General features: G+C 38.1%; 2 protein-coding genes across 3 annotated transcripts in view; one reads left to right on the top strand and one right to left on the bottom strand.

The window, feature by feature from the left end:
* LOC113684249 (general transcription and DNA repair factor IIH helicase/translocase subunit XPB) overlaps nt 1–14,651 on the top strand; it is a 167,137-nt gene that overhangs the window by 42,696 nt on the left and 109,790 nt on the right. The gene's annotated exons all lie outside the window — the stretch shown is intronic.
* On the bottom strand, nt 3–13,942 carry LOC113684257 (glutamate receptor ionotropic, NMDA 1). Of its 2 annotated transcripts, XM_027201599.2 has the most exons (7): nt 13,785–13,942; nt 11,262–11,869; nt 6,500–7,092; nt 4,231–5,215; nt 3,220–3,389; nt 2,353–2,553; nt 3–1,493 (listed from the first exon to the last, which is right to left on the bottom strand). In XM_027201599.2, exons 2-7 carry the CDS (start codon nt 11,679–11,681, stop codon nt 1,076–1,078), a joined length of 2,787 nt encoding a protein of 928 aa, XP_027057400.2. In that variant the 5' UTR covers nt 11,682–11,869; nt 13,785–13,942; the 3' UTR covers nt 3–1,075. The 2 variants fall into 2 exon arrangements, with proteins under 2 accessions (XP_027057400.2, XP_027057401.2); XM_027201600.2 differs by lacking the exons at nt 11,262–11,869; nt 13,785–13,942 and adding an exon at nt 9,442–9,706.

Below are 14,651 nucleotides of genomic sequence, written 5' to 3'. Positions count from 1 at the left end.
ACGATTCTAAATATATTTCTTTAATAACAGTTATTGTAAAAGCATCCTATGTGTCGTTCGAGTAAGCAGTTGATTGAAAGGACATTTCCTTTAATGGTTTTTCACTTTACGAAAATATTGCCATCGCCTCGTGTTATGGAAGAAGGAAACTTGTAAGGCTGTATTAAGATTCGAAGCCAATTTGCGATGTGTATGTTTTTGAAATCGAAAACTTTAGTCGTGCAGAGAGAATGAAACTGGTTGAAACGTTAGAAAGAGGTTTGTTTGGACTTTGACGCTCAGCAGAATAAATAAACAAATTTATACAAAAACCCAAGGTAGTTTAAGACTTTGATCATATAATCGACATATGAATGCAAGAGCTAATTTAGCGCCCTAAAATTGATTGGGTTGATAATTCACGTAGAGAAGCAAGTTATAGCTAATGGTGGGTGGATACGCCATATGAACCTTCTCGGGCTGAATTCAGATTTCTTTCAGGGTTTTCAATGCGAACGATTAACAGATAGTACCTAACTAGAACAGTGAACTACAATCCAGGAATTTGTAAATTGAAGCGGAAAGCTGAGAATATTTGCTTAATCTTTCGGATGGTTGGTTTCCGAAAGGCGCAACTTAAACATATGCTATCGATTTCAGTAGATCGAATCACTCATTCCTCTTTCCGTCATAGATTCCTTTTGTAATATTCAATAGACGTATTGGTTTCAAGTATTTACTTTAAATTCTTATTGGCTCTTGTTTAATTAAGTTACCCTTGTTCTGATTGTTCGTGATGATTACTTTAGTTTTGCCTTATTTTATGACTCTCAATCGAAAACCGCTGTACTCTTCTGAGCGCAGTTGTTCAAAGAGTGGATAACGCTATCCAATGGGAACGTTCTACGCTATCCACTGAATAGAGATTTATCTACTCGATAGTCTCATGCCTCCTTCAAACAACCGGAATCTGGTAGTTTGTTGTCGAATGTAGGTATGATTTTGGAACTTCCTTCTTAGTATGGAAAAGTGGCTTATCATCTTGAGAAAACTGATACACAAATTTCACTATTTTAATAACTAACTCTTTCAACTGCTAAACAGAACTCGTGGCGGTACCATTTTCCCCTGGCTCTTCATATTTCCTTTTTATAGATTTAGGATTATACAAAGTCTTTAACATTAAGTTACTTCTCCTCCTGTTACGGAGGTAGTCTGATATATCCGGGAATTCTGCCTCGTCCTTGTTCGTATTGAAGTCCAGTAACTTCCTTTTAACTGCGCCTGAGTACTTTCGCGTGCCTTTCTCGTGGAAATTGTCACCTTTCATGTCTTGGTAAATGAAACCTGCTGCGAAGAGTCTGTTCTCGAGGGAAAGAAAAAGTATGGCGACTAGCGCCAGGGAAGCACCAAGAAAGAAAACACCACTTAACGAGTAAACGTTCAGTCTTTGGTGATGTTCTTCGCTTCTGTCCTCGCCTGAAGAAACCCATTTCTTGTAGAGGTCGCTCGGCCTGTGAATAAGGAAAAAATTAGGCTTTTCGCGCTGTGATTGGCCTACTTGAAACCTCGCGCCACCCTTTTGACCAATGAGATTCAAGCCCAAACTAATCACCACTTGTGATTGGTTTTAAGCGGCTCAATCACATGCGTTCCGGCGTTTTCTGCACGTTGCATTTGTTTCGTTTGTCTTTCATGGGATTCTTGTTTTATTTCCTTTGTTCTGGTCGACAATTTTTTTTTACTTTTGTGACGGCTTACAGAGAAATTTTTTACACCGAAGGTGTGTTCTTTCGTGACAGGAGTCTCAACCCTTAACCCCTAAGAATGACCAGCATCTAATTTCTCTACGCATTACCACTACTGAATCAAACATTGAGGTTATGAGAAAATAGAAAATGAACACCCAGTCAAGCTCTTGATTGTTAAACAAATTCTCGTTTTCAATACCATACGAAATGTATACTAAACAGTAAGGGGAATATGCATACTGATGTTAGGGTGTAAAGGATAGTAAAGAAAGCCGTTGTGAACATAGCCTACTTATTGGCAAAGGGAACAGAACCTTGGTAAATGTCGATACCTTTCATACGAAGATATTTTTAGTTCATTCCCGGAAAGTGTAAGGCTAAGAAAACCATGCGTCGCAAAATTCATGAAACATTGCGAATAATCCAGTGTATTAAACATGATTTGAAATTTCCGAGGCAGCTAGTTTTCTTAGAATCCCAGTTTGATGTCATTGAAGTCTTCCTGAGATTTTTCGCAATCTAGTCAGCATTCAGGATGTGGCCTTTTTTAATGTCAATATATACTTATTTTGTGATATTCATTCAAATTCGATCGACTACTCGGGCATTTCTTACTACTTACACGTTTTCAGCTTTCATCCTGTTGATGACCAAGTCAAATTTCGGTTTCCATGGAGAATTTTTCTTAAACGCGTAAGAATATCCACTCTCAGCGAAAGGCTTGGCAGCTCCAACAACCTGTAATCGAGGATATGACGGAGATTTCTGTTTTGCCACTTCGTAGTCTAAGGACAAAACCTCACTGATAAAAATGTCCAATTTCCTGAGGAAGAAACATTGCGTCAGTTGATAATTACTGAAGGCGTCGCGAGTGAATGGTGAGCGTGCTGCATTTTGAGTTAAAAGGACTGGGTCTGAGCTCAGGCTGTGTGATTGTGTTGCGTTCTTAAGTGAGGTGCTCTACTCTCGTTATGCGTCTCCACCCGGGTGTGTAGCCGGAAGGGAGGGAAGGGTTACTCATCTGTTCACCACCACCACGCTACCCGGGAGAAATAGCAAAGTTACTTCTTTCTTCACGCTGTGTAAATTTCACAGCCTTTAATTGGGATAAGGGGGGGGAGGTGGGGAGGGGGCATACATTACGTCGCATCGAAAAGAACGGCTACTAAGACGACTTCGGTTGCGCGGGTTTTTTCATTGGGCCAATTCGTTCAAAGGCTGGATAAAGCTTTCCAAAGGATAAGTCGCTATCGAGCGCATACGAGTAAACAAAATGTTTTGCACTATCCACCGGATAGAGATTTTTCCAGCGGATAGCCGCTGATAGCATATCCATCCTTCTAAAAGACCGGGCCTGGAATACCTCACAAAATAGCAAAGCTTTCTTCCACTTGCCTTTGTCGCCTCTTTAGATGCGTTAAACTTAAGCGGTGTCGTTTTAAGCACAAGTGAGACGAGGCTATCATAGAACAGGAAAAACATGTCAAACCTGTTTCGAACTCGTTCCACTCCATCTGTGAAGTTATTAACCAAGTGATTCTTATCACGCATGCGCCTGAACATGGATTGCATGATGGGGTCTTCGTTTAGTTCAAAGTAGGAATCCACGTAGCTGGACTTCACGACCCCGTATGTAATCTTCGAATCTGGATCTGTGATCTGAAGAGAAATCCAAAAGCTACTTCAATTCAGGTTTTAGCGTAAAGGAAATGAATTAGCCATATTCAAAGAGGTCCGGAAAGAGTGAAAGTCATCCTTCAATGTCGTGGTTTTGATGTTAGATGGCGTAACCTGGGATGTTTTACAAGTACTTCCGGGCAATACTTTCACGTCACAATGTTAAATGCGCTCTAAGATAGTTAAGGTTTTTTCAATCGCAGGAAAGAACGGGATTCAAGCCCACGCCTCACAGAGGAAAGGAGACAGATTTTTTTACATGAAAATAGCTGTGAGAAGCGCTGTTCTTTGACGGGCATGTTTGTGCCTCTTTTTCATTTTGGAAAGGCAAATTGCACGCAAAAAAGCCCCTCACTTTCAAAATGGGGTCAAGTGAGAAACCGTCTCAGTGAAAATAAAGTTTATTTCCACGAGAATGAAATGTTTCTCATGTCGAGGCTTTGCTCAAAACAGTGTCGTAACACAAATTCTTCTAGTTATTAATACCACAATTTTTCGTGTATTCTTTGAAAATTATATGAAAATATCCTAGTTATTTCATTTGATAATTTTTTGTACCTTTTAGATTACCGTAGAAACACCAAAATCTCTTAGAGACACCCTTAACTAGAGCTGAGTTTGCCAGCAACTCTAAAATGGGTCCAGTGACCTCTTTGTCATACTTTTATTGCAGTCGCGTATCTAAGTTCATCTTCCTGCAAAGCTGATAAAAGATCAGTGCATGGGGTTCAGAGCCACCTTAATTAAATGACCCTTGAGATTCAACATGGATAAACATGTCTCATACCCTTTTAAACTAATGTAGGCTGTCCCGGATGCTCACCTTTGGATCACGGATCCCGGTGACTTCGGGTTTGGTGTCATCAGATAACAGATGAGCTGTCAGGTTAGCCGTGTATGACGTCACGCACATCAGTGCAAAAATGGCCAGAAACACTGCCATGGCCCGCGCACTCAAACTACGCGGCCTGGAGTCCACAAACTGGTTATCAAAACAAACTCCCCAGCAGTACCACATGCTCTCACTGAGGTCAAACCCATTGTGGTTTCTAGCTCGAAACGACTTACGATGTCCGTAAGGGCTCAAACGGTCCGTGAACCACAGAAGACCCAGGTAGAAATTCACAACTCCTATCATGCCCATCCACAAATAAATTGTGAAAGGTCGGAAAAACGAAAAGTCGAGATCCTCCACCTTTTGCTCTCCTACGAGCACGAGCAGAGCGAGACCTGCGTGCGTCCAGCGCAAAGAGAAATCGATTACCTCCGAACGTGCTTCGTTGGTCATGAGATCGATGGCGATGTCTGCTTTTCCTTCCAAGACGTCTCGTACAACACCGTTCCACGTGCCCGCTGAGGAATTTTTGGCACCGTAGTTTCCATCGCCAACAAAATATATCAGTGGTTCAAACTGAAGTTCTGTCTTAACGTAGCGAAGCACGTCGATTGCCAATCCATAACAGCAATATCTGGTAAAATTTTGCGAATTCTCAGTGTACTTTTTGCACTCTAATCCTTGATAGCATCCTTCGCTCTCGTCGAAGTCCGCTTTCATAGTTAACGGAGGATATTCTACTACTGCAGCTAGAAGCCGAGGAATTTCTCCGATTTTTTTATCCGGTGTTTCCTGATCTAATTCATGTAATTGCAATGTTAATCCTTTGCTTGTCCATATTCCTATTTGTACCCAGCCTTCGTCCTGCTTGTAAGGTGTTTGTAGATACAGAATTTCGTAAGAAGGATGAACACTTTTAGTTTTTTGCCCCATCTGGTTTGAGTCGCGTGAGTTAACACTCGCCTCGAGTAATCTAAACACAGATTTCACGACAATTAAGAAGTTAGTGATGACTGCATCAGGTTCAAAAGAAACTGCTCAAGTTAAAAAGTATTTCAACTATTGAAGTTGTATCAGTGGAAATTATTTTAGATCAATGTCAGTATTTGAGCAACTGTATACCTACCCCTCCCCTAGCTCAACATTAACCCCACCTTATAACAGTTGACTGTTGTTGGGTTAGTGGAGGGGTAGGTTCTCAGATACTGAAATTGAGCCAATGTTTTTACATTAGCTTTTGAAACCATTTTACTCTACATGTCTGCAATGCAAAGCCTCCGATTAACAAACCATGGATTTTCTCGGTCATTAAAGGTACGCGATTGTTTATTGAGCGAATTTCAGTTGGGTTTCGAGAGTAATCAGAGAAGGCTTCGGTTTTGCTTCACTTCGCAGTGTGATTGGCCCAAAATCTCGAGCCAGCCTCTCGCCGTTTCAACACTTAGACCAATCGCGTCTTGTTCACTCTCCTATTTTTCCGCGCTTCAGGCAGCTTGCTTGTTTTTCACTTTGAATTTTAATTGGTTCCTAGTGATATTTTCCTTTGTCCTGATTGGCTATGGTTTTGGTTTTGCAAATTTCAACCAAAATACCGTTTAATAAGAAAGGCAAATGGACAGAGGGATGTTCCATGGTAAGACCACGAGGTGTTACACACAGTGCACAGCGGTGAGGTTTAGTTTGACCCTTAGAACCCTAAGAGTGACCAGCATCTAATTTCTCCTTACAATATCACCCCTGAATCAAACATTAAGGTCATGAGAATGATATGAATGATTAACAACTAAAGAAGCTCTTGACTATTGGAGAAATTTCTCCTTTCCAGTACCTAAGGAATTGGGATCAATATTAGTATCTAGGCAACTGCCCACCTACCCCTCCCCTAACCCAACAACAGTCAATTGATAATAAGTTAGGGTTAATGTTGGGGTAGGTGGGCAGTTGCCCAGATACCGATATTAATCCAGGAATTGTATAGAGAAACGTATAGCAAACATGCCTACTGATGTTAGGGTGTAAAGGGTTATTACTGTTAGAAATGCTCTTGATTAAACATACGAGTCATGGATAACCTGGAAAGTGTTCGAACTCAACACTATCGTCATCGGATCCTGGAAAGATTGAATTTGAGTGAGGGTAAAGGAAAGATATGGAGGTGATCACTCATAATCAAGTCGAGTTGCTCCTGCATCTGTCAAACTTTCTTATTCTCAGCGACAGTCCCCCTGCCCCTAAAGAAGATATATCTTTCTCTTACTTGTGCAATTCCATGCCCTTTTCCCAAGCGATGGAACTGTAACAGTCTAAAGGCGTCCGCAAATACTGGTGTACCTCTGTGTCGCTCATTGATTCAAACGTTCTCTGAATAACTGACAAGCTATGGATTAGTTGAGTTCTGTCGAACTTTTCTTCGCTTTGAGAAAATCGACGGGTTCTTATAACGTAAATAAAACTGGGTAAAGTGTAAAAGCCTGGTATATTTTCAAGTGACCTTTCAGAGATTATCCATAACATTTCATCGTTGATGAGACGAAAATCTTTTGCGATCCAGAGAATAAAGTGCGCTAGCTTTGAGTCGCAGTAGAGGTAAACAGCGTGAGCTGTGCTAGATTTTATCTTTAGTAAATGCTTGATTATTTCTCCCTCTTCGACATTAGGTGATCCAAGGTTGATAATAGTGATATCTGCAAAGTCATTTTCGTGGTAATATTGAAGAGCCAGCCCGTACGACATATCATCACTGACTATTACATACGCTCGTCTCCTCCAAGCAAATTTAAGGAAATCGAGGAATACTGTAAACTGTAAGACCTCGGATGGAACGTTACGGACAAGTGTGCTGAAGTATTCCTGTAAATAACGAAGAACGCATTATTAAAAAACAGAACATAACAGCGCAGCTGTAGCGTGTTCGCTCGTAAGCCTAGCCACCCACTCAAGGAATTAAAGTAACGCAACTCACTAAGATAGTCGTCACGTGATAGCTTATGGTCTGTACGCGCCAAAAAAAAGATTTCGGAAACTATGGCTCTTGAATATTAAATGATGAAGATCGATTCTAAATTAAATGGATCGGTTTCTTTTCACTCCCAGATTTCAATTGTGATTCTCCTTACCATGCGCCATGCGCCGTACACCTCTCGTGATGTTATTTCGGAGAATTTGGTACTGGATTGATAATCCCCTAATTGGTATTTTTTTTTTTATTCTCATCACTTGTCTTCTTGTTATTGTATCGATACTGTAAAGAGAAATTCTGTCTTGATCACTGTTGGAATAAAAAGGGTTGGGCAAAATTGGAAAAAAGATAAGTTCATTACACGGGATATTTTTACAGTTTTCCGTCAATAGGCATCGTGTCCAAAGTATTTGAAGAGCTTCGCTCTTAGCAAAAACTCGTCAAAATCATCGTTTTCTAGGTACCACATTAATCTCACATGATTCAAAAGTATCTAGCAATTATCATAAATTGGTTTTTAGATACGTCGATCTATTTTAAGAACACTACTGTACTGTTTATTCACGCATACTTCTCACCATTGTGCATCTAATTGCATTGTTTTTGTAAGCTCTTCGGTCGCATTAAGGCCTGAATCATTACGCTTAGTCAAGTTGACTTGGGAATATAAGCCGTTTTTAGCACATAATTTCGAATCAGTGTTGCGGTAGGCTAAGACTCAATCGCTCAGTATTCACACTCTGTTTTTCTGGCTAAATTTTAGCCTGTAGCCTTTTTGATATCGCCAAACAGCGAAAGCTCCCTGAAAGTATGTATTTTGTATTCCTCGTGACCTTGACTCTTGTTGAATACCAATTTACAAACAATGCCATATCAAACTAAATATTTCATAATTTTTTATGAATTTTTTCCAAAAACCATTATGTCGTGCGCGTCCTTTTTTAATAATATCGCTGGATCAACGCTATTTTTCAATTATAGCTTTTTCGGCCAGCAGAGCGCTTTGAATGTAACCATGACTTTCTAACGTTTGGAGCTGAAAAAGTCAGAATTGTATTTTAGGTAAAGTTTGGCATCATGTCAAGCAAACGCAGAAGTTTCAAAATGCATTTTTGCATCAACTAATATATATATTTTCTGATGAGAAGCTTTCGAAAGTCTTTTTTTACACGCAAGGTAGAGGTTCGTATTTTTCTTATTCTAAATAACAATGTGCCAATTTCCCTCTGTAGCGATAAAAGTGAGAAAAATAACTGAATGTATAGATCTTGTTTGAATTTCCTTGAGCCTCGAGGGCAGTAGCACTTTGGATTGATTCCGCTTTTAAACAGTCGCTATATTTCCATATGTCTACTGAGCCGATAATACACGACTACATGGTGCTCCATTAGCATGCATCACGTAGAGAAAGTCGCACATTTACTCGAACGGAAAACAGCGAGAATTTTTTTTGTGGAGCAATAGAGCCAAAATATCTGCATTTGTTGTCAAAAGGATTTTTTCTGTCGGTGTCGGAACTGTTAGGGTAACGAAAAAAAGTTAAAAATGGTCGTTCGCTTCAGCAGCAAACGCGGCTCTATATATTAAAGTCCGTCCTCCATAATTGGGTTTTTTCCTGAAAACGAAGCTGATGATAAGGTTACAGCAAAACGTCTAAACGCTATCAGGTCTCTCTTCTTGTATGAAAGCTCTAGATCAAGTCAATTTTTTGTTTTGTTCTTTCATGCGTCTTATAAAGAAAGTTTTCCTCGAAAAGACAGACCTCTTTTGAAAAATTATTTGCTAATATATCTGAAGGAAATAAGTCATTGTTTTCTGGTAAATTTCCTAAAATTAAAGTCTTTTTATTTTTGGTTGGTGGAGTACGATTAAAAAAGATTGTTCTCCTTCCTGTGTGGGCATTGAAACAGGAACATCTTGGCAAGCTATTGCAAAATAATTCGCGCTCAACTTATTAACATTCGTCCACGCACGTAGATAATGCAAAACCACAGCAAATAGGATGAAAGGTTTCTTAAACTGTTTCTTAAAGGTTTCTTAAACCTGTCCGCCATTTTTAAGAACCGTTTCACTGAACCACCCTTTAATTGAAAGCGGATTGTCTCTCATCCTGTTACTAAAATATGCGTGATGCCTTTAAGTCAGTTCCTTTGGCACCAAGAGTCACTGTTGATCCGATAGTTTTGAATTATTTTTTGGTTAGCCAAGAAAATGATATTCACATTTTTATAGAGTCATACCTGTTCCCTTGATCACAATCATGCATCCCTTTTCTTCATCTCTTTTTTTCTGTTAAACCTATATCTCGCCTCTATTTAACGCTTTGTCTGTAAACACTTTTCAAGGACAAACGAAAAATGGGATTTAATTGATCTCTTATAAATTCGGAAAAAATATGGAATTACAATATATGACTTGTTCCGTGCTCCATTCTCTTGCGTTAAAGTTACATTGCGTGATCGTGATTTTGCGCGGAGGATACCAAATTTTTTTAGTCGAATATGATAGAAGTAATGTAAATTACGTTGTAATTAATAGCAGTGATAAATTGACACACGACACGATTTGAAAACTAACCGTCAGTAAAATTCGTGAGTGACGCAAATAGATCAAAACAAAAGCAAACATAGCAATTGTCTTGCACGCCTTGAATTAAAATGAAACTGCATGTGCTGACTTTGAATGTGAGCGTGGATTTATTGTTTACATAAAAATTGGAAAACATGGCAAAAGGATCTCAAAGCTCTATACATAAATTTACTTTGAAATGGGAGAACTTTGATCGTCAAACTAAAGTACGGCAATGAAAAACTGACGGTTCGTTTAGTTAAAAGAAATTGAATCAGATCAAGAATTTGTCCTCAGGTCTAAAGTTTTTGTAAAGTTTAGTAGGAAGGTTTCTTCAAAGCTGTACACGAATGCTACAAGAGCGATGTGATAAACTAAGCTCGCAAAATGTAAATGTTCTCTTGTAGAGAGACTGTAATTTACTGTATCTATTTCATTTGTTTCATTTGTTTTCATTTTGTTTATTTCTGTATTTGTATACAGACTGTATTTTACCTTCACGTAATGTCTTACGTGAAGGTATAAAATGACTGAAGTTTCTTAAGTGGTAATCATGATTCTGATTATTGAAGTAGAAAGTAGCATACAGTACTAACCATTAAACACGATAAATGAACTAGCCACTTATATGCTCCGTGAAACTTTTTTTCCTTCGTATAAAACTAAAGAAATGGCGTTTCCCTTCAGCAAAATGCGATTTAAAAGGTTCTACCGGATGTGAGCGATAAAAATCAGACAGGATGTGTTGTAGTATAATCACACGTAAATTTCGAAAGGGCACTCAATGAAATATGCAATCTCTTTTTGCGGCTTTGTATTTAATCGCATTAACAGTCTGTGGTAGAGTCAACACCGGTAAAATCTTACTGTTGTGGTAAACTGCACGTCCAAACAAAGTTTCTGTGTAGGAGTCAAGAGCTTTCACGGTTTAAAATTTGACTTTAAATTAGAAGTTAGCAATTGCTATAAAAAGGGGGCAGCTTTGTTTCTATGGTCACGATCGATTTTCTGTAGGCAATTTTCCTTTGTTCAATTCGTTAAAATGCGTGTTGTGGTGCTTACGGATGTCATGAAAGCTGTAAATATGCGACCAAAATTTGGTTTTTCTTTTTTTTTTTAGACGCTGAAAAAATAAATTATTCCCCATATTTTATCCAACGTAATTTTTGGTTCCATCGGCAAAGATGTATTTTAACGTCAGATGTTTTAGCGGCAAAGAAGGTTGAACCGTTCTTTTAGTTAGAGATAATGATGAATGTAAAACATTTTGACAGAATCTGCGAGAAAAATCATATCTGATCGGATTGTTTGTTTTTCCGGAACTAATTCTGACTTTTCGTCTGTCCTCAGAGACATGATTCTTCAGAAACGTCAGATTATTTTTCAAGGAAATTATCAAAATGATGAGTGAAGTAAAGGATAATGTTATATTGAGCGAAAAGAAAATAGTCAAAATTTTCAACTTAAAACGACAGGATAATGATTTTCCTACCTTGTCCGACAGCAGGGGCTCTCTACTAACACTTTCTATGGCCGGTATTTTAAAAAAGGAAGCCAAGTGTCCCACAAACTGCGTGAGCTCCAGGTTTCGCGTCTGCAACACAATCACTGAGATGTTGTTTTGTACAATATCGACACAAAATCTTCTCGAAATATCCTCAAACGGTAGCCCATTTAGCTGAATCGTTTGTGTTTCGAGGGAGATTTTCGTCAAAGTTGTGTTGTGATAGAAGTCAGCCAGTTCCTGCGTGTAATTTCCAAACGATGTTTCGCTGTGTAAAATTCGATCCAAAAAAATTCCAACTTTCACATTTGTGAGATGCTTCCTTCCCTCCGCCAGTAGAAACAGAGTAAATGTGCAGTAAAGTAAATAAATTCTCCTGGAAATTTCCTTGAGTTTGATAAACTGCATCGGGATAGGCTTTTGAGCAGCGCTGTCTTAGATAGAGCTAGCCTGAAGATCTCGCTTCAACTTAGCGCATGCTCAAATAACTTCGTCGTTTTCTTTCAAATTCTGAGTGCATTTTGAGTCTATACCTGTCACTCAAAAAATGTGCGTAGGATCCGCATTGACAAAAGTAAAACTTCCGCTGGAACGGCCTGAAAGAAAACAAAATTTGACGAAAAACAGAATCAACAAAAATTTTGTACGCAAACAGGGTAGAATCTTCCTAATCGTTTTTCTCAAAAGGGTTTGCTGTTAAGTCATAAACATGAATTGCAGAATATACACAAATCAGCTATGAATCTGAAGCTAAGAAAAAAAATGTAACTTGCAGAAGGACTTAGGCGACTATGATAAACAAAAAAATAAAATACGGCTTTTACCGACTGAAAGCTGAGAAGAGGTGATTATCACAGCGATATCATAGGGAACCAAGCGAAGATAATGAAAAATTCATTTAGAAGGCTTGAAAGTCAATCGGACAGTTTTTTAAAATTGAAAAAGAACAAACATTGCAAATTAAATTCGGCACGTGCAGAAACATTATTTCGGCTCCCTCTTTGGCAGAGAGAAATATTACTCTTTGATTGAGATCTCCACATTTTTCTTTGTTCATAGCATTTGAACTTTAATTTGAAATTAGCTGAAGCGGGCATGCAAATATTAGACACCAAGGTTACCAAAGGATCTCGAGTTTCGGTGAAACCTTATTGTATGTGCACGGAATCAGTGAGCACAGCGCTGGTCTATGGCCAGTATTTACTCATACCCGCGTTCACCTTAGATAGATGATAGCAATTACGGTTCTATCCAAGAGTGGGCAGCTAACGAAAATAGCTTGTATACCCGCTTTTTTTTACCTTGTGGCAATTAAACCACAATGCCTTAAAAGGCCTTAAAAGAAAAGCATCTCCAATTTCGTGTCAAAATTGTGAAAATAATAAAACAGTGTCAATAGATTCATTTTACTCCAGTTTTCAAAATTTTCCTGCTGGGTGAAATGACTATTTATACAGAATCCTTGTGTCGCAACAGCACGAATCTTCAGCATATCTTCATCTCTGCAGGCATTGCAGTTTTACAGAGACATTAAAACTCAACGCAGTTTATGCGAGTTTTAATTAATTACAATAAACTGTATCTGTAGACATATTTCACAAGTCGGCTCTTAATTTCCTACCACTAGAAATCTTGATTTTAAATACTTTAAGTTCATCTATTTGAAGTACTTTTTTTCTGTCAAAAAATACGTTAATGCAAAAAAAATATATATGTTTAACAATATACATTTCACTTTTGTCATTATTTGTAATGTTTCTTTGTGAATTGCCCGTGGCAAATTATTAATATGTTTCTTAAATTTTCAGAAGCAATTTAATGGGCAGAAAATTTGTAAAATTGAACTCGATATTAAAAGATTAAAATTATGTTTGAAGCAAATCGGTTTCAAATGAAAGGAGAAAGAGCTTCTAGTTTAAATGAAAATACAAACCTAGTTTATGTTTTACCGAGATGAATCGCCGATGATAGTCAAATTTAAAATATGCACGCATCAGAGAAATAGCTTTCCTGCGGTTTGTGGTCTCAGCTGCCTAATTTAAAATCACGATATTTGACAAAGAACTGGTTTCTTTATTTTTTCATTCTTTGTTGAAGTTAGAGCGCACTTCGAACTGATTTTGGAATGTACGAGTGTGAGTCCCTAGATTTTCGTCGATTGTGAAATATTGTGATTTTAATGCGACGAAAAGAAAAGCGTAGAAAATTAATGCTCTGCTGGAGGGCAGAGGACTTCCATTAGTCTTTTAGACTGTAGACGAGCGTTTCTATTTAAAATCGCGAAGAGAAGTGATAAAAAATACAGGGAGCGTTTATGACTGTTGAAACTTATAGTAAATGGTTCTTGCGAATTCATATAAGGGGATGTCCTTAAATTCATCTCTAGTTACGGGAGATTATGTATCAGATCAATTCACTTTGCCGCTGTTACAATGAAAATCACCTGCCACTGTAAACAGATACAAAAGCTAGTGCACCAAATTGCATTTACACTTTCTCCAAAAAGCTTACCATGAATGCACTATGGCGTGCTTTGTCGCTTAAGCTAACCCAGTCCACAGCTTTCACGCATTTCCTTTCGTTTTTTTCACTCAGAGGAATCTCGAGTGTAAAATTACCAACAGCCACTAAAGCTTAGCCGATTCAAGGTTCGACTACCTCTGTAGGACAAAAGCTAATTTAAAATTCATTAATTCGGGCGCATAACATGTACACACTAATTTGTTAAGTATCATAAGCTGGTATTGAGTAGTGCATTGTTTTAAGAATTATCTTGACGGAGTTGGAAAATCAGTAAGTCGTAATTGTCAATGCGCTGTAACCCGTTACGAAAATGGTTATCTTTTTGTCTTTCTTTCTTCATCTAGCCCTGGAAATTGAAACAGAGAAATAGTATATTTTGATTCCCTGGGAACAACATCGAGATTTGAATTCCAGAATATTTCAAAAGAAATTATAGGGTAGGTTTTATTTTATTGATTTTTTTTGGAGTCGATGCATCTTAGAGCTAAAAGCTAGTTATGACATCTACTAAGCTGTGTCATGACAGAGCAAGTCAGTATACTTGGCGATGTCATGGCAACTTTGATCGATATATTTTTCTAGTTTAGTTTCCAATAAGTTTGTCTTCTTTATAGCAATTGAGGATGAAAAGGTAACTTTGAAATTTAACGAATGGATAATCGGAAGCTTCCTAAATTAGTAATTATTCCCTTAATCTCATGACCTTCAGATTTGACCCAGGGAAGATACTGTACGGTGAATTTAAAAGCCATTTAAGGCCGAAACTGAAATACATTTTTTTCATGTATTGTTCAACGTTTTTCCTCTTTGTTAGTATCGGTGATTTTTTTTCGTGTACCAGCCACTTTGAGAATT

This window comes from Pocillopora damicornis, chromosome 9 (genome assembly GCF_964200805.1).
Source record: "Pocillopora damicornis chromosome 9, jaPocDami1.2, whole genome shotgun sequence".
NCBI lineage: Eukaryota > Metazoa > Cnidaria > Anthozoa > Scleractinia > Pocilloporidae > Pocillopora > Pocillopora damicornis.
Note: the sequence above shows the minus strand (reverse complement) of the source record. Positions and strands in the feature narration are given on the sequence as shown.